General features: G+C 34.9%; 5 protein-coding genes across 5 annotated transcripts; all 5 read left to right on the top strand.

Annotated features, from left to right (window-relative positions):
• Positions 1-339: 339 nt before the first annotated feature.
• Positions 340-5,151, top strand: LOC108223106 (low-temperature-induced cysteine proteinase). The gene is made up of 5 exons (XM_017397190.2): positions 340-898; positions 2,599-2,834; positions 3,050-3,190; positions 3,306-3,737; positions 4,887-5,151. The coding sequence occupies exons 1-5, from the start codon at positions 469-471 to the stop codon at positions 4,983-4,985; spliced, it is 1,338 nt and encodes a 445-aa protein (XP_017252679.1). The 5' UTR covers positions 340-468; the 3' UTR covers positions 4,986-5,151.
• Positions 5,152-6,884: 1,733 nt separating this feature from the next.
• LOC108222313 (thioredoxin H1) lies at positions 6,885-10,082 on the top strand. The gene is made up of 3 exons (XM_017396231.2): positions 6,885-7,046; positions 9,501-9,623; positions 9,753-10,082. Exons 1-3 carry the CDS (start codon positions 6,963-6,965, stop codon positions 9,909-9,911), a joined length of 366 nt encoding a protein of 121 aa, XP_017251720.1. The 5' UTR covers positions 6,885-6,962; the 3' UTR covers positions 9,912-10,082.
• A 2,641-nt stretch (positions 10,083-12,723) lies between these two features.
• On the top strand, positions 12,724-15,979 carry LOC108223746 (cytokinin dehydrogenase 5). The gene is made up of 5 exons (XM_017398147.1): positions 12,724-13,402; positions 13,471-13,598; positions 13,703-13,981; positions 14,568-14,830; positions 15,575-15,979. Exons 1-5 carry the CDS (start codon positions 12,829-12,831, stop codon positions 15,897-15,899), a joined length of 1,569 nt encoding a protein of 522 aa, XP_017253636.1. The 5' UTR covers positions 12,724-12,828; the 3' UTR covers positions 15,900-15,979.
• Positions 15,980-17,610: 1,631 nt separating this feature from the next.
• Positions 17,611-24,128, top strand: LOC108223745 (uncharacterized). The gene is made up of 13 exons (XM_017398146.2): positions 17,611-18,046; positions 18,524-18,666; positions 18,886-19,002; positions 19,732-19,846; positions 19,922-20,059; positions 20,374-20,469; positions 20,553-20,666; positions 21,282-21,350; positions 21,480-21,550; positions 21,627-21,720; positions 22,565-22,693; positions 23,059-23,148; positions 23,684-24,128. The coding sequence occupies exons 1-13, from the start codon at positions 17,723-17,725 to the stop codon at positions 23,774-23,776; spliced, it is 1,593 nt and encodes a 530-aa protein (XP_017253635.1). The 5' UTR covers positions 17,611-17,722; the 3' UTR covers positions 23,777-24,128.
• Positions 24,129-25,066: 938 nt separating this feature from the next.
• Positions 25,067-27,373, top strand: LOC108222048 (peroxidase 9). The gene is made up of 4 exons (XM_017395936.2): positions 25,067-26,156; positions 26,239-26,430; positions 26,501-26,666; positions 26,756-27,373. The coding sequence occupies exons 1-4, from the start codon at positions 25,887-25,889 to the stop codon at positions 27,166-27,168; spliced, it is 1,041 nt and encodes a 346-aa protein (XP_017251425.1). The 5' UTR covers positions 25,067-25,886; the 3' UTR covers positions 27,169-27,373.
• Positions 27,374-27,649: the final 276 nt, after the last annotated feature.

The raw sequence follows: 27,649 nt of genomic DNA, 5'->3' as shown, positions 1-27,649 counted from the left end.
TATTATTATATTATATCTTATTAATAAAATCAAATAATTTTAGATTCAATTATCATATCGCATTACTTAGTAGGTCGTCCGACAAGTTCTTTATGTTACTTTTGAGCACGTATTTTGAAGTTTATAGATTATAATTTCATAATGTCAATTTTTTATTAAAAAAATTTAGAAAAATATTATAAAACTATATTTTATAAGATTGATTCGAAATCAATAAATGTAAACAACCCAATGACACCGGGATTAATTCTCACTTCAGATTTTAAGATTTGTAAGCGTTACTGTTTCACTGCCGGTCTCCCCCGTTAAGTAATTAGGCAACTCACGTGAAAAAGTCCATAGAATTTTATACAATATCCAATCAAAGAAATCGACTCCCAGATGAACTCACCACAATTTTAGGACAATCCAAAGCAAAACCAATCCACAAGTAAAAAAACCCACACACGCACTCATCTCTCTCTGACAATGACTCGGCTATGGTCATTTTTAGTTCCTACACTCTTGCTCTGTATACCCTGTATCTATTCATCTCCCACTTCTGATCTCTTTGAAGCCTGGTGTATCTCCCATGGCAAAACATACTCCTCACAACAAGAAAAGCTTCATAGACTCAAGATTTTTGAAGAAAACTATTTCTATATTACCCAACACAACAATAACCATATTATGGCAGCTAATTCATCATTCTTATACACTCTGTCAGTGGATAATGCCTTTGCTGATCTGACCCACCAAGAGTTTAAGGCTTCTAGGCTGGGCCTGTCAGCTAATGGGCTCATTAGAATGAATCTTGGTGGATCATCTAAAGGTTCTGACGGTGTGGCCAATGTTCCTACTTCACTGGATTGGAGGGATAAGGGGGCAGTTACTAATGTTAAAGATCAGGGCAGTTGTGGTATGTGTTACTATATAAGTATTAGCCTTTTTTTGTGAATTGATGTTAATTTGTTCATATACATTTTGTATTCTGCTTTAATTTGTTAGTTTGTAGTTTGTACATATGGTAGAAAGATTCTTGAAGCTACTAGGTTCAGTGTGTGACACTGTGACCAGAGCTTTCTTGGACAATACAAGGCAAGTGTATTTAACATTTTTGGGATTTATTGTTGATAGTTTGTGGTTGACTATTATGTACTGAAACACCCTTTACTTGCCTTTAGCTCAAACAAATATTGATCAAATGTCTCCTATAGTGTACCTTGAGTGGATTCTCTCTCGGGAAAAACTATTAATAAGCAAAAAGAGGAAGTTAAGTGAAGTTGGATCTTGACTTTGAAATGTATACTCAATTTCTGAGATACTTTAAGTATGAACTCTGAATTAGGGCATTCATATGAGGATATTTATATCAACTTTAGAACACGAATCTTTGTATTTTAGTCCGTGATTTTGTTATAATGGATTACTATCCCAGACTAGTACCTTATTTATCACAAATATAGAGAATTGTAATTTTATGAATCCTCATTTAGATCATCTTTTTAGTTCATTTTCATGAGATTATAATACCTTGTGAGAGAAGATATAATGTGTTAAGTAATATTTGATCATGTTGGAGCCTTTCTAGAACATTACTCCCTCCGTCCCCCTGAGTTGTATAGGCGGGGGGAGCGGCACACACTTTAATGCTCTTCTAAAGTATAGTTAAATAACTTATTTTTCAATTTTTTTTGTGAATGAAAATTTAACTATTAAATTTTTATTCAGAAAAAGAAAATCTTAAAAAATAAGTTATGGAACCATATTTTATAGAAGCATTAAAGTGCGTGCCAAATAGTGAACGTATAGAATTAAATGGGACGGAGGGAGTATAAGGTTTCAGATGAGTTGGTTACATAACATGGTATAAGAGTTAGATTTAGGGAGTGGTCTCGGATTTGAGTCCTCTTACCCCTCATTTGATTGATTGAGTGGGTGTTTTAAATATGTGTGATTTCGTTGGGCCTTACTCTAACTCCTTAGGGAGAAAACATTTTTGATGAGTTGGTGACTTAAACAATATAATACTCTTGAAATTTAAATTTGGAGAAATTAAGGTAATTTTCCGGAGATTATAATCTCTTAAAATAAACATAGCCTTTACAAAATATTACACATATAGTGGAGTTGTCCATTGGATCTCTCTAAAGATATCAGAAGATTCTGTACTCAAAATGCCCCCTCTTGTGTTAGATATTTTAGCACCAAGATTGAAGTCGTCTTCTAAATCCAGGAAGCCTTTTGAACCTTTCCTTATCTATTATTTACTTGACATATGAACTGTAATCCATTAAGTTATACTCTAACACCTTAGATAAATGGCTCACTTCCAGCAACTAGATTTGCTGCATCATCCTATCATATGGGTATCTTATAATTAAATTTGAATTTGTAACGAACAGTTCTATGTACTCTTTTTTTCCTGTTAAGTCACTGAGTCAACCTTTTGCTTTTGCTCCTTAGTCCTTATTGTCATTTTCATTTGAAACCACATGTAGCTATTTATCCTCGAGCTTAAGTAATCTGCATATATGTAATTTATATCTGTTTTTACCATACAATAATTTCATTATCTGGGTAGGTTCCAAAGGTGAAGTGTTTTATTTCATTGTTTAGGTGCATGCTGGTCATTCTCAGCAACTGGAGCAATTGAAGGAATCAATCAAATTGTTACTGGATCTCTTACTAGCTTGTCTGAGCAGGAGTTGGTTGACTGTGATAGATCATATAATAACGGTTGTGAGGGTGGACTTATGGACTATGCATATCAGTTTGTTATAAAAAATAAAGGAATTGATACTGAGGATGACTACCCTTACCAAAGTAGGGACACAACTTGCAACAAAAACAAGGCAAACAATTTATTCTTTGTGTTTGCTTGTATAATTTTGTTTTCGGCCCTACATGCCTCCTGTTTCTGTATATTATTGGTGTACCAGTCTTATTCACGGACAGTGTCCAACAATGTTTTTTTAAATAACAATATACCCAGAGTTGTATTTTTGTAATAGTTGCCAGCAGTTAAATTTCGCTCCCCTCTTATCTCACCAATTTTTCGTCGCTGCAGTTAAAAAAACATGTGGTGACCATCGACGGTTATATTGATGTACGGGAAAATGATGAGAAAGAACTATTGGCAGCCGTGGCAGCTCAGCCTGTTAGTGTAGGTATATGTGGCAGTGAAAGAAATTTTCAGCTTTACTCAAAGGTTTGTATAACAACGAAGCATTCAGTTCCAAATGGCTAAAATGTCTGTCATGACCTTGTTAAACATGATTTTAAACTTTTGTGATTTCTCATTGTCTTCATGATTCTTAAAATAGGGTATATTCAACGGACCATGCTCGACTTCTTTGGATCATGCTGTATTAATTGTGGGCTATGGTTCAGAAAATGGAGTTGATTATTGGATTGTGAAGAATTCATGGGGAAAGCAGTGGGGAATGAATGGCTATATGCACATGCAACGCAACAGTGGCAATTCTCAAGGTATTTGTGGGATAAATATGATGGCATCATATCCAACCAAGACAAGCCCGAATCCACCACCTTCTCCATCCCCAGGTCCTGCAAAATGTAGTCTATTAACTTCTTGCTCAGAAGGTGAAACCTGCTGCTGTGCACGGACCCTTTTTGGGATATGCTTGTCATGGAAATGTTGCGAGTTAAATGCTGCAGTATGCTGTGATGATCATCGTCACTGCTGCCCTCAAGATTATCCAATCTGTGACACAAAAAGAAACATGTGTCTCAAGGTTTGTATTTTTTTCAGCAGTAATCTCTTCTGTTAAATAAGCTTCATCGCAAAATACCACGAATGGCTGTCTGAGACTCTATTTTGCTTATTCTTGCCTAGTAAAAGTTTGAGTTTGCAGGGAGGGTGGGGGTTCCTTTTGAAGTACAGACAAGATCAAGTTAAAATTTTGAAGTAACCTAAAATAAGCAGTTTTTATGTACATGGTCAACACTCAATTTTCCGAGTAATCATAGATCTAAATAAACTGAACTTAAACACCCACAAAACTAAATTTGCAGCAGCCCAATCATACTTTAGACCATAAAACCATAGAATATAATTTGCTAATATAATATAAAAGGAATTTATCTTACTTATTATTATTTTTACATAAAACACAATATTATTTCTTAAAAAATTGATACAAATTCACTAGGCTTTTGTATGAATTTGTAGATTTTTTTTACCTTAAAGTTTATAATAAACGAATTTGGAGCACCCTGATTTTCTGACACCATCACCTCATCTCGCTGTACTGTTTTTCTGGTAATTTGCAGAAACACTATTGTATTTGTTCGTTGTCGCCAGTCTAAAGTTGTCCTTTCAAAATTAGGGCATTTTCCCTATCTTAGGCTCCCTCTGGGCTCTGTCCTTTAAGAACAGTTCATTTTTTAAGATATAATAAGGTCAAACGTGTTTTCCATATAATTTCAGAATTCAAGATGAGGTTAGTTTCTGATTAATTTGAATCATAGTGACAACTGACTAAATAAATCAATTAGGCTGTAACTTGAGGATGTCTTGCTTTTTACCACTGTAATTGATAAAAGAGGGATTCTTTTCTGGAACTATCGAAGTTCCTCTCACTCTTGATAAATTACGGACTAAAGTATATTCTAAAGACTCTTCAATATCTCTTAATTGCCTTGTGCTTTAATCTTTACATATTTAAACAGCTTTTCCACTTTCATGTACTTGCTTCCTCGCTCCCATCCTTATTTCCTAGATATGCCGCGGAACAAATTCATAGCATAATATCGTGCGTCATAAATTGCATTTTCTTTAAAACTAGACTTCATTACGGAAACCATTTCCTTGCTACAGTAGTAATTACATTTAGAAATAATATTCTTTACTGTGTGATGCTAAAAATTTACCATGGTTGCAGCAAACAGGCAATTACACACTGGTGAAGGAGTTTAAGAATAAAAAATCTTCAGGAAAGTTAAGTGGCTGGATACCTCTCCTGGGAGACTGGGACCTGTAGAGATGCTTCCAATAGAATATTAATAGTATAAATAGATAAGTGACTGTACTATTTATATATTCAATATGAACAGTTATAAACATTTGGTCCTAGCAGAACTTGTTGTGCACATTCACTTCTGATTATTAACAGTATATGGAAGAAAGCTTCACTTCTGTTGGATTTATCTTAATTTTTTGTTACCTTTCTATGCTCTCTCACAAATTCTGATGAGGTTCTTTATAAAACTGTTTTTTATTGGTGTCCAAGGAATACAATTTGCACTTGACTCCTCCTGGGCATTCTCCCCGAGATCTGATTTCGTCGGATTTTTTCCATGTACAGGACGGTAGTGATAGGCATTAGGTCAATTGGTGATTGCTATTTCTGGTCTTTGAACCTGCTCTTATTTTTAAATTTAGAGGGGTGTATTGGATTAGGATTTTAAAGCATTTTTTTGCATTCATGAAATCCGATGGTATTCGATTGGGATTGTTTGAAATCCATTAAAATCTTGAGGTATTCAATTGGTATTTTAAATTATGTTGCAAAATCCGGTGGTATTCAATTGGTATTTTAAATTATGCTTTAAAATCCGATGGTATTCAATTGGGATTGTTTGAAATCCATTAAAATCTGATGGTATTCAAATGCTGATGGATTTTTTTGCATTTCATAAAATGATGGATTTTGTGGCATTCTTCGGTGTATTTTAAGTTTTTTGAAATCCCATCAAAATCAATGGGATTTTGAAGCATTGTGCTTAAATCCTATAAACTCTGCGACATTTTATCAAGAATCCGCACAAAATCAAAATCACACACAATCCATTAAAATCCATAAACTAAAAACAATCCATTAAAATCCCAATCGAATACACCCCCGTTAAATGATGATTTCTTTACTTCGCCCTCTCAACGGTTAATTGGAGAATTCTTATTCTTATGTATATAAATTCTAAATACAAACTAAAAATTTCTTATTTTATATTATCCAATAATTCCATCTTATCTATTTCATCAATCCTATCTCTCTTCTCTCCCTCCACCACTGCTATCACATCCCTGCCGATATTTCTACCAACACTGTCACTCATGTCACTGTTTCCGATTTCACCACCACCATCATCACCACGTCTGCCGCCCCATTGCTGATATGTTTACAGAAATCGATGATATTCTGATGTGCAATTTAGTGATATCAGCGGTACATTTTAGCGATATTCGTCGTAAAAATTTGTGATATTCATTATTGAAAATTGGTGAAAATCTCCGAAACGTGATAGAAACCTCCGGATTTGTTCTTGTTTGCAAATAAATAATGAGCTCTATGTAGACTTGTCTTCAATTTTATTTTATTTTAAAAATAATATTTTTCTTTGAAATTAAGAATCAAATATAATTGACAAAACTAGCTCTAAATTAGATTGATTGAATAATCATAAATGACTTGGTAAAATTATGATTACTTTTAGTATACATGTTATCAATATATTATTGTTCATATATAAGTAATTATTTATTATTATATAATATAACTAAAATGAAAATATTCGTAGATGTGATTTTGAATTTTGTGTGTGAAAGTACATGAGATTTTTTTTTATTGTTTACTTGAAAGAGTTTATAAATAAACCGATTAAAAAGTTCATAATTTTAGTTTCTGCTTCTAATTAAAATTTTCCTATCGCCAAGTTTATTAGACTATACCAATTGTTTATGAACCAACTAGATTTTTATCAATATTTAGCATATTCAATTCAGTTTTTAATTGTGTCCCTGAAATAAAAATAAAGAAATTTTATTAATATATTCACGACCACTATTAAATGGGGAATCAAAAGGTCAACAAATAATCAACGATGCTGATTTTGTTATGATTTGATAATCTCGTGGATACCAATAAATACGGGATTATATAACGTTTCTGAGGATATTTTTTAACTTACAAGTAATCGGTCCGACAATTGATAATTAGGGTTTTTATCGGAGAGTAAAAATGGCCGAAGGACATGTGATAAGCTGCCACAGCTTGGATGAGTGGAACCAACTTATGCAAAAGGGAAAAGATTCTAATAAACTGGTAACCCCCTTTATGCTTGTGATATTCGTATGACTGTAAATTGTAAATGGTATTGTTAAGGTTATTTTGTTTTATTATATTGATTTTTTCTTTTAATCTATGTGTAGATGTTGTTGTTTAGTTACCCCACAATGAGAAAAAATGATTGATTATTTTACGGGTGATTAGAAGTTTTGAGGAGTGGGCTGTGTTTCTTTTCTTTCTTTAAGGTTGTTGACTGGTGTTTGTCATTCATTCTGTACTATTTGCCATTTAGGCTTGTGGCTCTAGTGCGCTTTTTTTTTTTTCTTTTCAACCATGACTTTATTTGAAGACTTGTTAAATTACAGACTCGACCATTTTTTTACCATAACTTTGTGTTTGCAATATGGTGTGACTGGACTAGGGAACACTCCCCCCCCCCCCCCCCCCCCCCCCCCCCCCCCCCCGGTTTATGTTTGAGCTCGAGCTCGTTAACTAACGAGCCGAACACGAGCTTGTTCACGAACAAATACGAGACGAGCCGAGCCAGAAAAAAATAATGTCAAACCGCTAATTGACTCTTGAAATAGTAAACCAAATAAAATTATTTTATTCCGAAACTTTGGTTACATCACTAAAATTTATAGATGTATTAGATGTTAAATTCTGAGCTCAATAACATGTATATATTATAAAAATATCATGAAAATATTGCATTTTTTCGAGTTTTAACGAGCCGAACTCGAGCCGAACAAGCTCGAGTCGAGCTCGAGCCGAACAAGCTCGAGTCGAGCTCGAGCCGAGTTTCTAGCGAACTCACTAAAAGCTCGGCTAGAGCTCGTTTTCTTAATGAACACATTTATGTGTTCGAGCTCGAGTTCTTAAAGAACCGAGCCAAACTGAGCATTTATCGAGCCGAGCTCGAGCTTGCTCACGAACAGCTCGGTTTGTGAATAGCCCTAGGTGTATTGTGTGGGTGTTGGCCCGCTTTGACACGATTTTGGAAAAATGGTCTAAAGTGTGAAAAATATGCTTTTTTAGTTATATGTGTTTTTATCATTATTCTAAAAGTCAGTGATCAATCACCGAGTAATCCATGTTCCGTAATTCACCAAACTGATCAAATCTCTGATTATTCAATTAATCATTAATCTTCGATTAATCCTTGTTCCGTGTCTTCGTCAATTAAGTCCAATTCCCGGTTTTTACAACACTGCTTTTCCAATAATTGTTCATTTATTTGTGTTTTTACAGTAATACATTTTATTGTTACCTTCATTTTTTGCCAAAAACGATGTCTCTGATATGTGTGATGAGAATTGCACCTTTGATGTGTTCTTGGGATTATGCATTAATGGTTCTGTGGGAAATGTTTTCCCAGATATATTTCACCAATAGAGGGTCCGTGATCTTAAAAATTTAAATATTAGGTAGATAACATGACTGATAGACTCTGAAAGGATAAACTAACAGCATTCGAATCTAGTTGTGATTTGTGGGTATGAATATTTTTAGTTAAGGCATCTAATCTGAAGTATGCAGATGTCTCCTTATTCTACTGAACAATATTCAATATGTATGGAGTCTGAAAATAGAACTACAAGTTTATAAAATAGATGTTACTTTTTATACTGCAGATAAGTTAAAGACTCTAATTGCTTAAGGATAGATAAGTCTTGTCAACATAACAAATATTTTGATTTACCGTGAGTTAATGGGTCTGCAGAACCAAGACGTACTGAACAAGTTCTTCATTTTTATTTAATACCAAAAACAGAACACATACTATTACGTTGTAGAGAATGAGTCCTAAATTTGTATGTGGGAGCTCTACCATTGGGCCAAAGGCCATTAATTTTGTCAGAATATGAGTACTCTGAGATTTTAGGCGAACTGTTAATCTAACATAGTATGTGAAAGGTCTCTTTGTTGGCAGAGGTCTCGAATTCAACTCTCTGCCAACCTCAATATTCTCATGATCTATTATACAGGTAGACCAATTGATGTCTTAAAGATGGGCGTCCGTGATCCACTCTTCAACCTAAAAATGGACTTTCCAGTGGGGGAGGGGGGTGTTAGAATATACTATAAGATCCTGATTAGTACTCCTAACACTTTTATATTGTTTTCCTCTTCTGGTCATACTTCAGTCATCCCCACAGAAATTTTACTTAATATTCACCTAGTTCCCCATGTTAATTGTAAGACTGCTATTGTCACGTTGTTTTCTTCCACCGTATCTACTATTTTTCTTATTGCTATGACACTCTTGATCATGCTTTATAATCTTTAATCTTAGAAAATTAGATTTTATCTTTTGTTCATTTATCTGATGTCCGTAGAATTAGTTATTTGCTGTTGGCACCAATAATTACTATCACAAGACATCCTTTATATATTGATATTTTTCACAAGATTGAACATGACCTCCTTTTTAGATTAGCTGGAAAATTGTTCATGAAATTTTAACATGCTACATGAGTTTGTTTTTAGGTGGTTGTGGATTTCACTGCTTCTTGGTGTGGACCTTGCCGGATCATCGCCCCAGTTTTTTCTGAGTTTGCTAAGAAGATACCAAATGTCCTATTTCTCAAGGTTGATGTCGATGAATTGGAGGTGAGTAAAAATCTCATATCTGTTCATAAGGACAGTGTCCTTTCTGTTATGCAAGAATATTAACTTATTTAACCACATGTCACATGTGCATTTAGTACATTTACTTATGACACTAATTTGTGCTGATAGACTGTTGCGAAGGAGTGGTCTATTGAGGCAATGCCAACTTTTATCTTTGTAAAAGACGGGAAACTAGTGGACAAGGTTGTGGGTGCAAAGAAAGAAGATCTTCACCAGGCAATACTTAAGAATGCTGCTGATACAGCTCCTTCCAGCGCAAGTGTCTGAAAACATATCTGTCGGGATAATGATATTCCCAATATGGTTATTACTACTTATTAGGTTGAAATTGGATTATGTAGACAGTTTCTGGTTGTTACCTGACGTGTGGATTATCTTGTGAAGATGTCTTATGTATGAACTATGCCGTTTAAGATAAATTACAAACTATGATAGTCATCTCTGATGCGAATTGACTGCTATTTCAAACTTATGTTATCATTATATCACCACCTAGGTTGCTGCTAACTAAATTGCAGGCCCACCCTGTTTCAGCTTACTCGGAAGGTTCCATGCTGTGTAGGTCAGAACTTCCTTCTTGATGGTTGTGTTCATCACTAGTTTCATATTCAGATAGCATTGTTTGCAATTTCATCAACGTTTTCGTTTCCAGACTATGATTATATACAGGGGCGGATCTAGGAAGAGGCTCCCCCCCTAATTTTTTTTTTTTACATTTTTTCACCGCTCTAAATTTTGCAAAATTATAGAAGTACTTTTACAAAATTTAAAAATATATAAGTGTTTTCTGAAAATTTGTTTGATGCCCCCAAAGTTTAAATTCTAGATCCGTCTCGTGATTATATAGAACCAATATGTGATTAGTGTGTTCTGGCCAAACTCAATGTTTGTCAAAATCATTAATAAAGTGTTAGTTTCTATGTGTGTCTTGGATCTGATTGTATTGAGTCTACTATACTACATTAATTTTATGCATCTTTTGTGAGGAACAGGCCACATTCTTATGACCTACATCCATAATTATCACTTTTTAAGTCTGCTTGGATTGGTTTTTCCTCTTGAGTAATTATCAAAACAATACAAATATTATGCCTCTAGAAAAATGCATACTTGCAAGACAGTGATTAACAATTTGCGTCACGAAGATTCGTATAAATTTAGAAGCTTTAGGTGGGCTTCCTATTCACGTGACTAGTCATCTTTTACGCGAGATCTAGCCCATAAATCAACCCACCAAGGTCCTACAAGTAGAGAAAATTCAACTGTATGTTACATATACACCCAACACCACCATCCTCACCACATAAGATATTGGCAAAAAATCTGAAATTTTGCAAGTATCCACAGCACCACAAGCTTTTCGGCTTGTTAAACTACTTCTACGTACACAATGACAAAACCATAATTCATTTTGTGAAAAGAAAATTATTATTTTTCGTATTTTACTCGGGTGGTCTATTTGAACCGGTCTTTATTAGAGTTCTAGAAATCGTTTTTTTTTTGTCACATAGAAATCGGTTTAATTTGATTGTGTTGAGTTTCCGATCCAATATTCAGATTTATGTTAAAATTTAATCTTGGAGCACGTATACGTATCAAAATATTATTTTTTTTGACAATGCAGGCTTATATGCCTTACACATTAGTATCTGTTCTAATAATTCTCAGGGTGAGCCAGAGTCGAACCCGGGTGTCCCGGGACAACAGAGGATAAGCCCACCACTGGGCTATCCAATCGTGCTCTATCAAAATATTATTTTGGTTCTATTAATTGACAATTTGTGGTTAGTTATTTTGGTTCTATTTTACAATTTGTGGTTATTGGCTTACGAATTAAATTAGTTATTTTTATTTGATAACTATTAGCTATTCCCTCCGTCCCAATCTATTTGTCTTGTTTGACTTTTCATGGTCAAATTGACTAAATTTTGACTGAACTTTATATATATAAAATAATTATAAAAAAATATATTAGTAGAATCTACATCTATTCTATTTTAAAATGTATTTTCTCGATTTTCAAAATCATCTAAGAATTATTACTAATTATCCGTCAAAGTTTGGTCAATTTGACCGTAAAAAATCAAACAAGACAGATAAATTGAGACAATATTTTGACTAATAAATATCAGCAAAATTAGCTGTTTATTTTTACTAACGTCTTAAATTAGCCGTTTGGATATGGATACAAGGATGAGCTAGATTGAGCAAACTTGCCAAAGAACTCTCTTCAAGTAAACTCGGCCTTATAGATACGTAAGGGGTTAATAGGCAAAAAAATCACCGAACTCATGATCAAGTTGCAATTGGGTCACTGAACTCAAAAAGTTTGCAAACGGATCACAGAACTGGATTTAACTTGCAGTCAACTCACTAAACTAATAAAAATTTGCATTTAGGTCACTGTGCCGTTAAGTATCAGTTGACTTTAACGGAATCCGTTAATAAAAATTGAAAAAATATAAAAATTCGCTTTTTTAAAAACTCGATTTTGAAAATTTAAAACTTCGAAAAAATCTGGAAATTTGGAAAAAGTCTGAATTTTTTTTAACTTCGGAAATTTAGGTATATTTTTTGAATTTCCAGATTTTTTTGAATTTTTGAATTTTTTTTCAAAATTTTTAGATTTTTTTCGAAGTTTTTACATTTTTCATATTTTTTAAAAACATTCCATATTTTTTAAAGTTTCTTCAAAATTTTCAGATTTTTTTTTAAGTTTTCAGAATTTTTTGAGAAAATTGAATTTTTATATTTTTTTCAAATTTTTTTATATTTTTTATTATTATCTTTAACGGATTCCGTTAAAGTCAACTCATTCTTAACGGCACAATGACCTAAATGCTAGTTTTTATTAGTTCAGTGAGTTGACTGCAACTTAAATTTAGTTCTGTGATCCGTTTGCAAACTTTTTGAGTTCAATAACCCAACTGCAAGTTGACCATGAGTTCAGTGATTTTTTTGCCTATTAACCCGATACGTAAGTCCCATGACTCCTCACGCTAGCTTAGCTAGCTGACAAGAGTTGCGACTTCAGTACGAAATATCATCATTAACTCCATTTCTTTTTGGCCCGCTGTTATTAAAGTTGTGTTCTCTCTTTATTCTCTGCTCTTTTATACTCCTTAGAATCACGCTTTATTCTAAACTCATATCAACTCTTCCAAATCTACATTCCAAACAAACGATGGCTCTTGAGTTTTTCTTCACACTCGCTCTATATGGTTTTGTTACGACAATTGGATTGATCCTAATCCTAGACCCAACCAACATTCCTTCTTTCGGAATCAAGGGTAAGCTCAGCTTCGACCAACATGACTTAGCATCCGTTTCACACGACTTCGGTGGCCAGAGCCAGGCTGAGCCACTGGCAGTTTTCCACCCTGATTCAGCTGAGGACATTGCCAGGCTGGTTAAGGCAGTTTACGAGTCGACGCAGGGACTCACGGTCTCGGCTAGAGGCCATGGACATTCAGTTAACGGACAGGCGCAGACCTCAAACGGGATAGTGATTCGGATGAGCGGGTCCCCTACTAAGCCAGCTAGGATCAATGAGAAGTTGAAGTACGTAGATGTATGGGGAGGAGATTTATGGATAAATGTGCTTAATTCGACGCTAGGGTATGGACTTGCACCGAAGTCGTGGACAGATTATTTGTATCTTTCTGTGGGTGGTACCTTGTCGAATGCTGGGATTAGTGGACAGGCTTTTCGACATGGACCTCAGATTAGTAATGTTTACGAGCTTGATGTTGTCACAGGTCAGTGTACTTTCCCTCGATCATAATTTTCTTAAGGATCTTTTTTTTGCTCACAAATCTGTTTATAGGCAAGGGAGAGCTGAAGACGTGTTCGGAGAAACAAAACTCAGAATTGTTCTATGCGGTCCTTGGTGGATTAGGCCAATTTGGGATCATCACTAGAGCGAGAATTGCTCTTGAGCCTTCTCCCCAAAGAGTAAGTAGCTATTTTCGTCTTGTCTGTTTCTCCATTCCTAATTAGTGCATATACCAATCTGGCAATCTTTATCTTTTTCTCTTTACTTATAAGTTACAAAACAGGTGAGATGGATTCGTGTGGTGTATTCAAACTTCTCGGCTTTTACCCAAGACCAAGAGTACCTCATCTCGCTGCATGGGCAATCCCCGGATGTAGAGAAGTTGGATTATATTGAAGGTTCTGTTGTAGTGGACCATGCTGGTCTAATTAATAATTGGAGGTCTTCTTTCGCATCACCTGGCAATGTCTCTTCCCTCGTCGGTGTTGCTAACGGGGGTGTGTTATATAGGCTGGAAATTGCGAAGAACTACCAGCAATCCAATGCCAATAGTGTTGATGAGGTAATAATATTATAGACATACATATTTGTGTGAATTTGGTCCAGTGATCATTTTGCCATAATATGTATATTGTATAGGTAATAAGATATAAACTGTACTGGCATACCAATAAATTGAAAAACTAATAATTTACTTTCCAAATCTAAATGTAAAACTATTTTGTATAGATAACTATTCTGCTAAATATGATAACGAAGCTAGCACATAATTGTTCTTCCATCCCCTCACTACAAAAAAAACATGGCAAAACCGACCGTCAAAACTGGTCGGTTATTAGCTAATGTGGTCATAAGCTTGCCATGTCATATGAGCTAATGTGGTCATACGCCTGCCATGTGATATGAGCTAATGTGGCCATAAGCCTGCCATGTCATTAGAACAACGTTGTCTCTGACATAACTGATCGAGCAGAGATAGACTGTTTTCAGTTTGGCCTTTTGTATCTCTTTTTTTTGTAGTACTGCCTGCTATTTACGATGTTTTTTTTTTCTGATTAGAAGTTTATAGAAACAGAAAAGAATATTAGGGATAAGTGTCAATATTTAAAATAAAGTGTTTCTCCATTAGTAATTTGGGTGTTGTGCAGGAAATAGAAGCATTGCTCAAGAGATTGCATTATATACCAGCAACAACCTCTACAACAGACCTCCCGTACGTGGATTTCTTGGACAGGGTTCATAAAGGGGAACTGAAACTACGGTCCCAGGGTTTGTGGGAGGTCCCTCACCCATGGCTAAACCTGTTTGTTCCCAAATCCAGGGTTGAAGAGTTTGATAAAGGGGTGTTCAAGGGCATTCTGGGTAACCACTCTCAAGGACCCATCCTTATCTACCCAATTAACCGAAACAAGTAAGTCCTCGTATTGAGAAAACATCTAATTGATTTTTATATTGAAATTCTAGAAGTATTTGCAGAACCGTGACCAAGAAAATCTATCTTTTCCGAGGTCTAGGAATTCCAGATAGTCTAATAGTAAGAGTATATCTGATTCTCCATATCTCAAATGTACAAATAGTCCTAAAGAATAGGATCCATCAACTTTATTCGCCTTCTGAAAAACTGATCGATCTATATACCAGCACAGAGATGAGCACTCTATTTAGAACTATACAAATCATAAAGCTAATGCAGTCGTAGTCAATTATCAGAGTGGGATTTTAGAGTTCGATTTTATCATAAGGTCGACGTGTTTTTTTTGCATGCACACTCTCAAAATATTATGCAAGCCTAGGTGATTATTGGTGAAGGTAGGAAGACAAGATGGCAATTGATATGATGCATTTGTGGTGGTCTTAGACTCTTAGTATATAAAGTTGAGTGAAAACAACATATGCAGAAAGATCTGTCTAGCAATCAAAGGGGGATGGGACCTATAATTAATTATAAGGAACGATGGTTAACCGTTAACTATGTCGTAATGTGATTAATTCCAGTAGGAAAATATAGTACTACAGACTATTAAGTGCAAGAAAAGTTCATGCAGAAAATGGACAGGGTGCTGAATATGGTATGCAGAACCTCACAAGACTGAAATATTCTTCACATGTTTCAGAAATTATACGTAACTTTCTTACATTTACTTTCTGTGTACAGGTGGGAGAAAAGGACTTCAGCAGTGACACCCGACGATGAAGTGTTTTACCTTGTTGCTTTTCTCAGATCTGCACTTGATAATGGGGACTCCTCTCAAACGTTAGAGTACCTAAACAATCAGAACCGTCAAATCTTGAAATTCTGCGATGATAATGGAATCAAAATTAAACAGTACTTACCTCACTATACAACACAGAAAGAATGGATTGAACATTTTGGAGACAAGTGGTCCACGTTCTACCGACGCAAAATGGAGTTTGATCCCAAGCACATCTTGGCCACAGGACAAGGCATATTTTACCCTAACTTTTCTTATAATGAATGAACATTTCAATTAATTATACAAAGTCCACATACAGACCATCAATTTATAATTAGTTGATCAGAATATATAGTTTTGTCTTCTCTGGCAGAATTTAAATTGGCTTATATCTAAAGATATAAAAAAGTACTCTAAGTATCCTAACAAGCAGTATTCATTTTCACTTGAAACAAGAACCTACCACTTGGGCTATTCCATTACGCTCTGTAAATAAGTTCTTACTTTAGGTGAATAGTAATAGTAGTCGTGGTATAAGTTTGATAACAGAAGGGAGTGAGTAATAGCCTAATAAGTTCTGAAATGACTCTTTATCCTTCTCAAATGAATATGCAAAGAGTAAGATGCGTTTATTCCAGATTCGCTAATTTAATTGTATTTTTATACCATTACTATTGGTACTGCACCTGCCATCCATTGTATCATGCTTGGAGCTTTATCGTCACATCTATACATGTATCATGTACGACGACCTTGTGTATATCAGAAATTACTTCAGGCTGTCAGCTTCATGTATACGACAAATATTTTGTGAACTATGGAGCACTGGTCTTTTATGTAGAGTCCAGTGTAAGCTTAATGGTGGAAACAACAGACCAAGAGTGTGATGGATTATCCAACAGTGGCCCTAGCTAGGCCCTAGCCATGTTAACAAGTTTTGTGGAAATTTCAGTAATTTAGTAATTCCAAATTTTGATGACTATATATTGTTGTTGGGAGTTGTCCCACATCGGTTGTGGAAGGAAAATAAAGCTAAAATATAAGCCAGCCATAACAACTCCAATAGTAAGAGGTTTTTTGAGAGGTGCCGAAAAACAAGCTGTGCGGGCTAGGCCCAAAGTGGACAATATCGTACCATCAACATATATGTCTTGCGGTCGCCTTGGTAAAGTTGAAGTTCATCATTTTGTTAACCTAAATAATGTGGATCTCTTGTCTTAGTGTTGGTACTACAGCACTGAGAGTTCAGAATTTCCGAAACGTTGCAGATTACTGGGTTGCTGCCTATTTCTAAAAGTTGTGTTTCAGTATGCGTGCTAACTAGTATACTGATCACTGGTCTTGTGTTATGACAGTGAGGAAATGAAAATTTTGATAAGAACGATGGAAAGGAAAGATTAAGAATAAAAAGAAAAATTGTAGAAGCAGGACGATGAAAATTTTGATAAGAAAGCTAGTGATAATCAGTTATAAAGATGATATATCTAAAACTTTCAACGATAATATATTTCAAATTTCATTACATTTCTTTTCACTCATTAACATTAACCGAAATCATATAATATAAATAATGATCAAGTCTTTTTTTTTTTTTTTTTGAAATAATGATCAAGTCTAATACAAGATCACGATGCTGCTCAATACTGAGCTTAATATAAGATCTTATTCCTGGTAAGAATATTGAAAAATAAATATCTAAACAATATATATAAGAAGAAAATTAGTTTTGTATAAATAAAGGATAATTTTTTTTTTTTTTGGTTAGTAAGGATAATCTTTTTTTTTTTTTGTGACTAATATGGCTTATAGCCTTACAAAGTGAGTATTGTTCGAAGATATTCTCGGGGTGAGCCAGAGTCGAACCCATGACCTGACCTGGGACGACAGAGGATAAACCCTTAATCACTGGGCTATCCGATCGTGCTCGTAAGTATAATCTTTTATGAACACACACTTTATGTAGAGTATAATTCATAGTTTAGTTAATTTCGGAGTGGATAGCTAGGTCCGTACAAGAAAAGAAGATATACATATAAATACATGTAGGCTAAACTTGGCTTAACGGTGAGAAATTAAATGAGAAAAGATCAGAAAGCACTGGATATATAATGACATCCTGCTTCTTTAATTCATCGATTCTAATTCCTTCATCTTCATCATCGTCACTTTGTAATTCTGATAATTATACAAACCCTAACATAAGTTTCCCCTTTCGCAAACACGCCGCTCACAGATGCGTTATCAGAGCTGTACAGGATGGAGCTGCAGCTGGAATTCTATCCCCTGAAGTCGTCGTGGATGATACCTTAGTTACACAGGTGGAACAAGTTGCGGAAGAGGAGAAAGTACAGAGCACTCCGAGGAAGAGAGTTTCGAAGAAGAAAGATGACGACGATGATGATACGAGGTTTAAGCTGCGTAATGGAAGAGAGGTTGGTTGTTTTTTTTTGTTATGTTTGGTTAATTTTGCTGAATTTTATTCAATTTGTATGGTAGCTTGTAGTCTTGAGGTGCTTTTTGGATAATAATGAATTAATATTGTGATAATGTAATGTTTCGGTTAGAGTGTTCGGAATGTAGAATTGTTAACAAAGATTGAGAGTGCGAACTTTTAGTGATGAGGATTGTTGGAAAATGAGTAGAAGTGACAATGAAGCACTTATGGACTAATTTGTATGGATGGATTGGAGGAATGAGAATTATGACTATTTACTTAACAAATATAGTTCAAGTCATGCTGATGTTTAGGGACATTAGCTATCAAGGCTGTTACTTAAAAAGTGCTCCTTACAGAAACGTGTCATGAAACCTTTCAACCATCACAACCTAAAATTGTACTTGTGAGGCTGCTGCTTCACGGATCCTCTATTGCTAATGTAGAGGTTATATCATTGCTATGGAAACTCCAGGTTTTTGAAGAGAAGGCTTACCTTGTTGGTGTCACACAAAAAGGTGACAAGGACGATGCATTTGGTATAGAGGAATCACTAAAGGAACTGGCGCAGCTGGCTGACACTGCTGGACTATTGGTTGTTGATTCCACCTATCAAAAGTTAGTGCTTCCTCCATCCCAAATTAAGCGATCCCCAATTCATTTCAGGATGATCTTTATAAATATCTTATTAGTTACAGTGGTCGTATGTGGATTCCGAATCTAAAGGCTTTAAACTATCTCTGTTGTATTTACACATTTTGGTTATTAAACTGTTCATCCAGTAATTTCAATGTGGTGAACCATCTCACTTAATTTGTTTACTTGTCATATTATCAGACTCTCTACTCCAAACTCGAGGACGTACATTGGATCAGGCAAGGTTGCAGAAATCAAGACTGCAATTCAAGCACTAGATGTTGAGACTGTAATATTTGATGACGAGCTTTCACCAGGGTCGGTTTTGACTCCCACGATACTAGCTTCATTTATTATTTTCCCTCATTTAAAAACGGAGTACTCTAGTGCTACTTTTTGTCTATTACAAGTTATCTCATGATTCATCACTAGTAAAACTTATTTGATCTTTACATTCCGGATTCTTAATGCCAAATGCTTCAGTTCATATAAAATTTAGTAATATAACATGTAAAAACTATTACAGAGAATATATGTTGATCATGGATATTGAAAACCTGAAGGCATTTAAATTACAATGTGTTCTTTAGTCCAGCTTCTTGTCTTTGCAACTTGTACCATGTCACGGCCACTAAGGTTTACAAAACAGGTTTGCTGATTTTTTATAATCCTTTTATGCCAGTGCTTTTTCTAGTGATTGTTTTTCTCCGGTGCATACAAATGTTACCCTTTTCTTCCTGCTCCTTGGGTAATATAGTAACTATCTGTGCTTGTAGAAGAATCTTTGGCATCTTTTGTCTTGCAAGAGAATTTTAACTGTTTAGTACTCGCTTATACATGTTACCAGTCTAAGTGCATTTAGTCAGACCTGCAACGCACCAATGCTTTTAAAGACCATTCTGTACTGGTTAAATTTTATAGGTACCTGCATGAATCTTTTCTGATTTTAAATGTCATCGATCTGAGGAAACTATCTGCTCCTAGTAATGAAAATGCAATATCATATGAAAGCACAGTATATTTCTGATTTGAGTATTCCACCTGCAGACAGTTGCGTAATTTGGAAAAGGCCTTTGGTGGATATGTTAGAGTTTGTGATCGCACTGCTCTCATCCTAGATATCTTTGACCAGCGAGCAGCAACACGTGAAGCGGCTTTACAGGCAATTTTATCAGATCTTAAAATAAGTTCATTAACCTTTGGCATGGCTCTCCTAAAAATATTATCATCTCTTCAGGTATCATTGGCACAAATGGAATACCAATTACCACGACTAACAAAAATGTGGACGCATCTTGAGCGTCAAGCTGGTGGACAGGTGAAAGGTATGGGTGAGAAACAGATTGAAGTGGACAAGCGTATTCTACGTACTCAAGTAAGCAAACATCTTCACAATGCATCAAGCATCTAAATCCCTAGTATAGACATTGTGCCAAATTGAGACTTTACATACCAGTTTATTATACTTCGTGTTACTCCTGAGATTGTCTTGTAACGCATGGACGAGGGAAGTTCAGTATAAGATTGCACTCTCACCCCATATCTAGACTATTGTTCTGATCTATGCACTCGTTACCATGTGCTTTTTTTATGCTTCTGTAATTATTTTTCTGCCAAGCATTTATCATCCATAAGATATATTTATATATGGAAATTGACTAGACAATTGGTATCATATTGTGTTCATAGATTGGTACCCTTAAGAAAGAGCTAGAATCTGTCAGGAAACATCGAAAGCAGTACCGGAACAGACGAGTTTCCGTACCTGTGCCGGTTGTATCTTTGGTAAGGAAATTGTATTTCAGTGCTTTCAGTATTGAAATGATGGCTGAAAAATTGCGAATTGTTTTATTCGTTTGTATCTTTAGGTTGGCTACACAAATGCAGGAAAAAGTACACTTTTAAATCAACTAACAGGGGCTAATGTTCTCGCGGAGGATCGGCTGTTTGCTACACTTGATCCGACTACACGAAGAGTACAGGTTAGTATTATGGAAGAAACACATAGGCATATTCTCTTGGTCTGTGTGAAAATATGTGAACATTTGGTGGAGTATTTTTCTGGTGAAAGTGTACTTTCATATGTTACACCGTATCTTGTCAAGTAAAAAACAAATGTCAACTGTTCCACTTTTCTATAACTTGAAGGGTGAATATAGTAGTACCTAATATTATATTATAATTTTATAATATGACTTGAATATGAGTGTTTGTATTGGAACACGTGAATTTTTTTTTACCTTACCCAAATTTGGAGTAAGCGTGTAATGCACGATCTTCTTACTTCTAATTTAAGCGCATTTTTCTTTTCGCCCTCAAGTCTCCAGTAAGCATTAAATGTAAGATTTTCATTAGGTAAGGGCACAAAACAAAAAGAATACAATATTCATGCACATGAAGTTTCATCTGTAGTTCAATGCTCGAAAGGTCTTCATGTTTATTCACTATTATTTGAAAATCCCGACAATTGAGTAAGTGTGTTTAATAAAGCTTGCATTTTAATTTACTACATCTACTTGGACATGGTTTGATTTGCAGTTGTAACTTTATTATCATTATTGTTGGCAACACGAGTAATTTATTGTTTAATTGTCCAGATGAAGAATGGGAAAGAATTTCTTCTTACAGATACTGTTGGATTCATCCAAAAATTGCCAACTACACTTGTAAGCATACTAGCACTTTAAACTTTAATGTCAATACTCTGTTTTTGAATGTTTATTTTTGCTCAATTGCTGAAGAATCACATCCCTTAATATTTCAATTATCACATCTGATCCTTCACATGCTTATAGGTTGCTGCATTCCGAGCAACATTAGAGGAAATTGCAGAGTCATCACTGATGGTGCATGTCGTGGATATTAGGTACAGTCAAAAAAATCATATTTGATCTATTATTTTCCTGAATGATTTTCTCATTATCCGCTGTTATGAAGTCCAGCCATCCTCTGGCGGAGCAACAGATAGATGCAGTGGATAAGGTTCTTTCAGAATTAGATACGGCATCGATTCCGAAATTAATTGTCTGGAACAAGGTATACAAAAACCCAACTCAATAAATTGTAAATTTCTTGCAAGTCTTTTATTTAAAAGAAAGTTATTTTGATGGAGAAAATGATGGATCTCTTAATTGATATCTTATAAGTTATCAAGCAAAAATAATGGTCAACTAGGAAATATGGAAGTGTAATACTTCAGTTGTCATAGATCATAGGTGATGAATTATACCTTTTTACTCTCATATCAGAGTCGCAAGTATGATTATTAGTGATATAATTGTAGAAAAGTAACTGATATCCACGTGTTTCATATCATGTCAATGAAGTATGTTTCATTTTCTTTTTTTGTTTCCCTGCATGCATTTTACTCATACACGAAGTGTGAATTGTATATATTTATTGAATGAATAATTACAGATGGCATTGAGCCTTTTTATCTTCCTCCTGTTTCCTTCAACTTGATAATTGTAGTGATTATTGTCAACCTTGGTCATTTATGTTGTCCCCTGCCAGTGATTAATCATGGCCAGGTATCAACTCGATCTCAGAATCATTTTATTACCGAGCACTGACGTTGCTAATTTAGTTCTCTCTATGCAATTGTGAATCTTGTTACTTTTTCAAGTTTATCCTCATATTATTTATATTCCTTTTTATCATAACCAATCCAAGAAAAGGTGTATCATAAAAAAGTCTGAGTTAAGAAGTGTGTGACTAGCAAGGATATAGGTCGTACTATTATGGATTGAAGTGGTACAGGGAGAGTGTACATCACTTTTCCTGTTTTTTGCCCATTCTGTGATGGAACATATATTCAGTGAGTCTGTGTTGTACTGCTGATTCTAGCTAATCATGGTTTGACGGTTACAATGTTTGACAGGTTGACAAAGCTAGTGATCCTCAACGGATCAAGTTAGAAGCTAAAAAGAAGGAAGATACAATATGCATATCTGCATTAACTGGTGAAGGAATGGATGAATTTTGCAACGCTGTACATGACAAGTTGAAGGTGCTCAGTACTGATATATACTCCCTCCGTCCCATTTTAACTGCTTTTGACTTTTTTACACGTATTTTAAGATGTTAAAAAAGTCACATCTAAACATAATAATTTTTTATAAAATTTATATCGAATAAAAGTTTAGAACCTAAACTTTTATTTGATATAAGAATTGAATTATTTTATTAAGTGTAGATATTGTTTTTTTACATCTCAATATACGTGCTAGAAAGTCAAACATCAGTTAAAACGGGACAGAGGGAGTATAATTTTTGATTTCTTATTTTTGAATGACTGTGATGCCAGGATCCTGCCAATTTATTTCTTCCCGTGTTAAAACAAATGCTTAAAATTTATATAAATGTTTTTAATAGGATTCTATGGTATGGGTCGAAGCTTTGATTCCATTTGACAAAGGTGAACTCCTTAATACCATACATCAGGTTGGAATGGTTGAGAAAGCTGTAAGTATTCCGTTCCGTTTCATTAATGGTGAATAATATGATTGACATTTATATCTGATTGTTTGTAAACGCCTTTTACTCTTTTCTGTGTGATTTCGTTGAGCTATTTAAGTATTTAGGTGCGCTAAAATAAAGTTTTAAATAAGGTTAATTTTTATGCCATGTACTCGGAAAATATGTGTTAAGTCCCTGTGAAACTTAGCCCAAAACAATAAGAGTAGAACTGCATCCATACAATCTGTAGTGCCCACATTGATTCCTTACACAGTTGACGGCAGTCAGTTTTACTTTTTTCTCCTTCCGGCTGGTTGTGAGGTATGATATTGAAATTTATGACATCTTCCCGCAAAAGCTGAAAAACAGCTCTTCCAAAAGCATGAGGGACCTGCTTTTCTTAAAAGCAACTTTTGCGCTAAAAGTTGCTGTTCGGAAAAGCTGCTTTTAGATTTGCCAAACAATTTTTCACCTGCTTTAATGCCAAACAATTTACTGTTATACTACATTATGCTGATCATAAATGTGTTTACGATTACAGGAATATACAGAGAGGGGGACGTTGGTCAGGGCACATGTTCCCCTGCGGTTTGCAAGGCTTCTAACCCCATTGAGGCAAATGTGTGTACAATAGTTTCAAATTTCTTTGTTGATGATCCCCTCATTGAAGAAATCTCCTTACTTATACAAACAAATTTATATGGCATCCTCTCTGTATGGTCACGTCAGAGAAGATGCTAATATGCTAGGCTAAATGTAAATTTCAAAAGTCCATAACATGCAAATGTAATTGATAGAAAATCATGTAACAATTAAACTAGTCAATACAAACATTTGAAGAGTACAAGGAAGTTAGGTTTCTCTGAAATTTGTAATTACAAGTGTTATACAGTTTTTTAACCTTTTCTTTGTTTCAGTGGTTTAGGTGTTATACCAATGTAACTTACTTGAATGTGTGCTAATAATATTGACAGTGTTTTAAATCCTACCTTGCAATATTACTCTTCACTTCATCACAAAAAGAAGGTATTAAAGTTGAAGAAATACGCGTCTATCTGCTGTCTGTTCTTCATTGACTAGTTCCATCATATTATAGACAAGGTAGAAAAACGGTTTTACTTTACCCTGTAAAACTGATGTTAAAGTAGTCTGCTCTTAGGGGTCATTTGATAAATCTGGATGATATTCTCTGGACGACAACAAATCTGAATGGCATGAATTTCTGAACGAAAGTGAAACGGTCATTAGGGGTCATTTGATAAATTTGGATTATATTCTCTGGAAGACACAAATCTGGGTGGCATAACTTTGTGAACGAAAGTGAAACGGTCATTAAACCTTGTTTTAAACTTCTACTTTTCTGAAAACAAATCTTGTTTTAAATACATATAAAATATATGTAAATTTTCTTTTCATTATTGAATAATAATATGCTTTTACAACTTATGCATTCAAAATATAAATATTCTAATATTCTATTAATTATAGTGACATTGGACCGTTAAAATAAAACTTAATGAAAATATTAATAATCATAATAAAAATATAAAATCAATATATTGCTCTACATCTAATTGTAGAATTATTATAGATAATTATTATTATATTATAATTTTAAAATTTTAATATAAATATATAATATCAAATTTTATAATATGACAATATTTTTAATGCATAAGAAAAACAACGTTCTGTAGGCTAAAGAGAGGAATTTCACCTGGTCCGTATTCTCAACGGTTAAGCTACAATTTTAAGATCCAGTCGTCCAGAAGGTTTTTGGTTTCGTCCAGCCACGGGATGCAGTAAACAAATAATCTGAACCACACAATTTTACTCGTCCAGTTAAAATGGTTTGGTTAAGGTGTTATCAAATGAGGCCTTAATTGACAGAACTACAAAGATCTCATATTTGAGTGTCCGAGACTTGAAAGGATAAATTCTAAATAGTGGTCAAAAATATCAAATCAGCATACAAAATGCGGCCTGTGTATTTGCATAATGCACCTATTTTCCTATACATCAATGTGCTGTGTATTCGGATAATGCATCTCTGAAACACATAAAACTCTACGTAGAATATATTTCTATTTTCGCTTTGAGCGGATATTTGAAATAAGATATGAAATATGGTAAGAACATATTCCTTTATTATTTCGGGACTCGAGTGACACGAAATTATTGGATATCTCACTGTTCTAGAAGACAGTTACTCTTGAGTGTTCTAGAAGCCCTCTGATCATTGTATCAAAAGTTCTTGAACTACATTTTCAATTCTGCTATAGATAACATGTGTGTTGCGTATTCTGTTGAAGGGCAGTTGTGCCTCTGTTAGAAAATTTCCTGGAAGGCTAGAAGTTGGGTACTGCCGCTTGGCTAGGGTGGATAGTGACTCCCACATTGACCTTATCATACTAGATCAATTATTACTCAGTTGTAACATGGGTCCTGAACATATATGTTCTTGGAGCAGTTGAAACTGAAACCAAAACCTCTTATGGTACCCTCTCTTTACCTGTCTCCCTTCCTGAAATGGAATACTTGCGACAAACATGTCTTGTAATAGTATTGACATGGTCTTATCTAGACCGTAATAAGAAAATATATTCTTTCGGAGGATTTGGTTCACTAGGGGAGTGGTTAATTGATTTCATCCCTTGCTGGTGTCTATATAAGTCTTGCAGTGTAGATTTCATAGTCATCAACTCATCATTCACTGAATATTTATCCAGTAGTCTTGATCACTTATGAGAATGGCTTCACTTAAAGTATTTTGTAGCTTTCTAGTTATGGCTCTGCTTTCTTCCACTCTGTGCATGGCTTTCCCAGGTTTCGGGTTTGGTTGGGGTGGTCATCATGGGGGAGGGACGTTTTCTGGTCTTTTTCCAGAGTATTACGGGTTTACATGCCCTCAAGCTAACGACATTGTCATGTCTGTCCTGAAAAAGGCCATTGCTGATGATCCTCGGATGGCTGCATCTCTTCTTAGGCTTCACTTCCACGACTGTTTTGTTCAGGTACGTATAATTTTACACTCTTAACGTTATTGCTTGTGAAGTTGATGTCCTGGAATTTGTAACTAGTTTTCAAGTTTTGCAGGGTTGTGATGCATCCGTATTGTTGGATGATAGTTCCGCAATAGTCAGTGAAAAGAATGCAGGACCAAACAAGAATTCCCTCCGAGGATTTAAAGTGATTGATGAAATTAAGGCTAAACTAGAGAAAGCATGTCCTCAAACTGTTTCATGTGCAGACATTCTTGCTCTCTCTGCTCGTGGTTCCACCGTACTAGTAAGCAACTTGTTCAATGCATATGCAACTAGATTTTTGTGAAAGAAAGCTAACAAATTGCGTTTTACAGAGTGGTGGACCAAGTTGGGAACTGCCATTAGGAAGGAAAGACTCGAGGACTGCAAGCCTAAGTGGCGCAAACACCAACATTCCTGCTCCAAATTCAACCATCCAGAGCCTCATCACATCCTTCAAACGACAAGGCCTTAGTGAAGTAGACCTCGTTGCACTCTCTGGTTAGTTCATATACTCATTTACATGATTACACAGCTTCAGCCTTCGACTTGTACATGACTATGGCTTAACATTGCACATGTTGTGGCAGGAGGACACACCATTGGAAAGGCACGTTGCGCGACATTTAAGCAAAGGCTATACAACCAAAATGGAAATAACCAGCCTGATGCAACACTAGAAAGAACATACTACAATGGGCTGAAAACTGTTTGTCCAAAAAGTGGAGGTGACAACAACATATCTCCATTGGACCTGGCGTCACCCGTTAGATTTGATAACACATACTTTAAGCTCATTTTGTGGGGAAAAGGACTTTTAACATCTGATCAAGTTCTTCTAACCGGAAATATCCGCAAGACAATGGAATTGGTGAAGAGTTATGCTATGGATGAGGTCCTTTTCTTTCATCAGTTTGCCAAGTCTATGGTTAAAATGGGAAATGTGAGTCCTCTTACTGGTGTTAATGGTGAAGTTAGGAAGAATTGTCGCAGAATTAATTGATGTGTTTCAGTTTAGAACTGTGGACTAGTTGTTACTTGGGTGTATTAGGTATTATTTTCATGTATCCTGTCTAAGTTGCTGCAATCAACATTGTGTGTCCTTGTGTCAACTTGAGTCGATTATCGATTTGATCAAAAGAAAAACTTGAGTCGATTATGGAGTAACACTCATTTGCTATGAAAAACTAGTTTTTATTGTGCTGCTATGGAGTGGTTATTTTTAAAATAAAAACAATTTTTTTAACATATAAATTTAAGTATGGATTATTTCAATATTATTTTATAATTTTATTATATAAACATAAATATAAATTTTAAACAAATATTTTTTTTACATCTATGACTTATAGGCTATAGCCACCGGGACGACAGAGCATAAACTCTTAACCACTTCAGCTATCCAACTATGCTCAAAAATAATTTTATATTAAAGTCCCCCAATTTGATCAATGATAAATGTCTCGTTATTATATTAAATGCAA

This window comes from Daucus carota, chromosome 5, assembly GCF_001625215.2.
Source record: "Daucus carota subsp. sativus chromosome 5, DH1 v3.0, whole genome shotgun sequence".
NCBI lineage: Eukaryota > Viridiplantae > Streptophyta > Magnoliopsida > Apiales > Apiaceae > Daucus > Daucus carota.
This window is presented reverse-complemented; position numbering and strand designations above follow the sequence as displayed.

What these genes read in the sequence shown, in the direction of transcription:
- LOC108223745 (XM_017398146.2), top strand. Translation starts at nt 17,723, where the DNA reads ATGACATCCTGCTTCTTTAATTCATCGATTCTAATTCCTTCATCTTCA. An exon ending in AGCTGCGTAATGGAAGAGAG is followed by an intron (nt 18,047 to 18,523) that starts GTTGGTTGTTTT and finishes TGGAAACTCCAG; the next exon opens with GTTTTTGAAGAGAAGGCTTA. An exon ending in CTGTGCCGGTTGTATCTTTG is followed by an intron (nt 20,470 to 20,552) that starts GTAAGGAAATTG and finishes TTGTATCTTTAG; the next exon opens with GTTGGCTACACAAATGCAGG.
- LOC108223746 (XM_017398147.1), top strand. Translation starts at nt 12,829, where the DNA reads ATGGCTCTTGAGTTTTTCTTCACACTCGCTCTATATGGTTTTGTTACG. An exon ending in ATGCCAATAGTGTTGATGAG is followed by an intron (nt 13,982 to 14,567) that starts GTAATAATATTA and finishes GGTGTTGTGCAG; the next exon opens with GAAATAGAAGCATTGCTCAA. An exon ending in TACCCAATTAACCGAAACAA is followed by an intron (nt 14,831 to 15,574) that starts GTAAGTCCTCGT and finishes TTCTGTGTACAG; the next exon opens with GTGGGAGAAAAGGACTTCAG.
- LOC108222313 (XM_017396231.2), top strand. Translation starts at nt 6,963, where the DNA reads ATGGCCGAAGGACATGTGATAAGCTGCCACAGCTTGGATGAGTGGAAC. An exon ending in GAAAAGATTCTAATAAACTG is followed by an intron (nt 7,047 to 9,500) that starts GTAACCCCCTTT and finishes GTTTGTTTTTAG; the next exon opens with GTGGTTGTGGATTTCACTGC. An exon ending in TTGATGTCGATGAATTGGAG is followed by an intron (nt 9,624 to 9,752) that starts GTGAGTAAAAAT and finishes TTGTGCTGATAG; the next exon opens with ACTGTTGCGAAGGAGTGGTC.
- LOC108222048 (XM_017395936.2), top strand. Translation starts at nt 25,887, where the DNA reads ATGAGAATGGCTTCACTTAAAGTATTTTGTAGCTTTCTAGTTATGGCT. An exon ending in CTCGTGGTTCCACCGTACTA is followed by an intron (nt 26,431 to 26,500) that starts GTAAGCAACTTG and finishes TGCGTTTTACAG; the next exon opens with AGTGGTGGACCAAGTTGGGA. An exon ending in AGACCTCGTTGCACTCTCTG is followed by an intron (nt 26,667 to 26,755) that starts GTTAGTTCATAT and finishes ATGTTGTGGCAG; the next exon opens with GAGGACACACCATTGGAAAG.
- LOC108223106 (XM_017397190.2), top strand. Translation starts at nt 469, where the DNA reads ATGACTCGGCTATGGTCATTTTTAGTTCCTACACTCTTGCTCTGTATA. An exon ending in TAAAGATCAGGGCAGTTGTG is followed by an intron (nt 899 to 2,598) that starts GTATGTGTTACT and finishes TTCATTGTTTAG; the next exon opens with GTGCATGCTGGTCATTCTCA. An exon ending in CAACTTGCAACAAAAACAAG is followed by an intron (nt 2,835 to 3,049) that starts GCAAACAATTTA and finishes TCGTCGCTGCAG; the next exon opens with TTAAAAAAACATGTGGTGAC.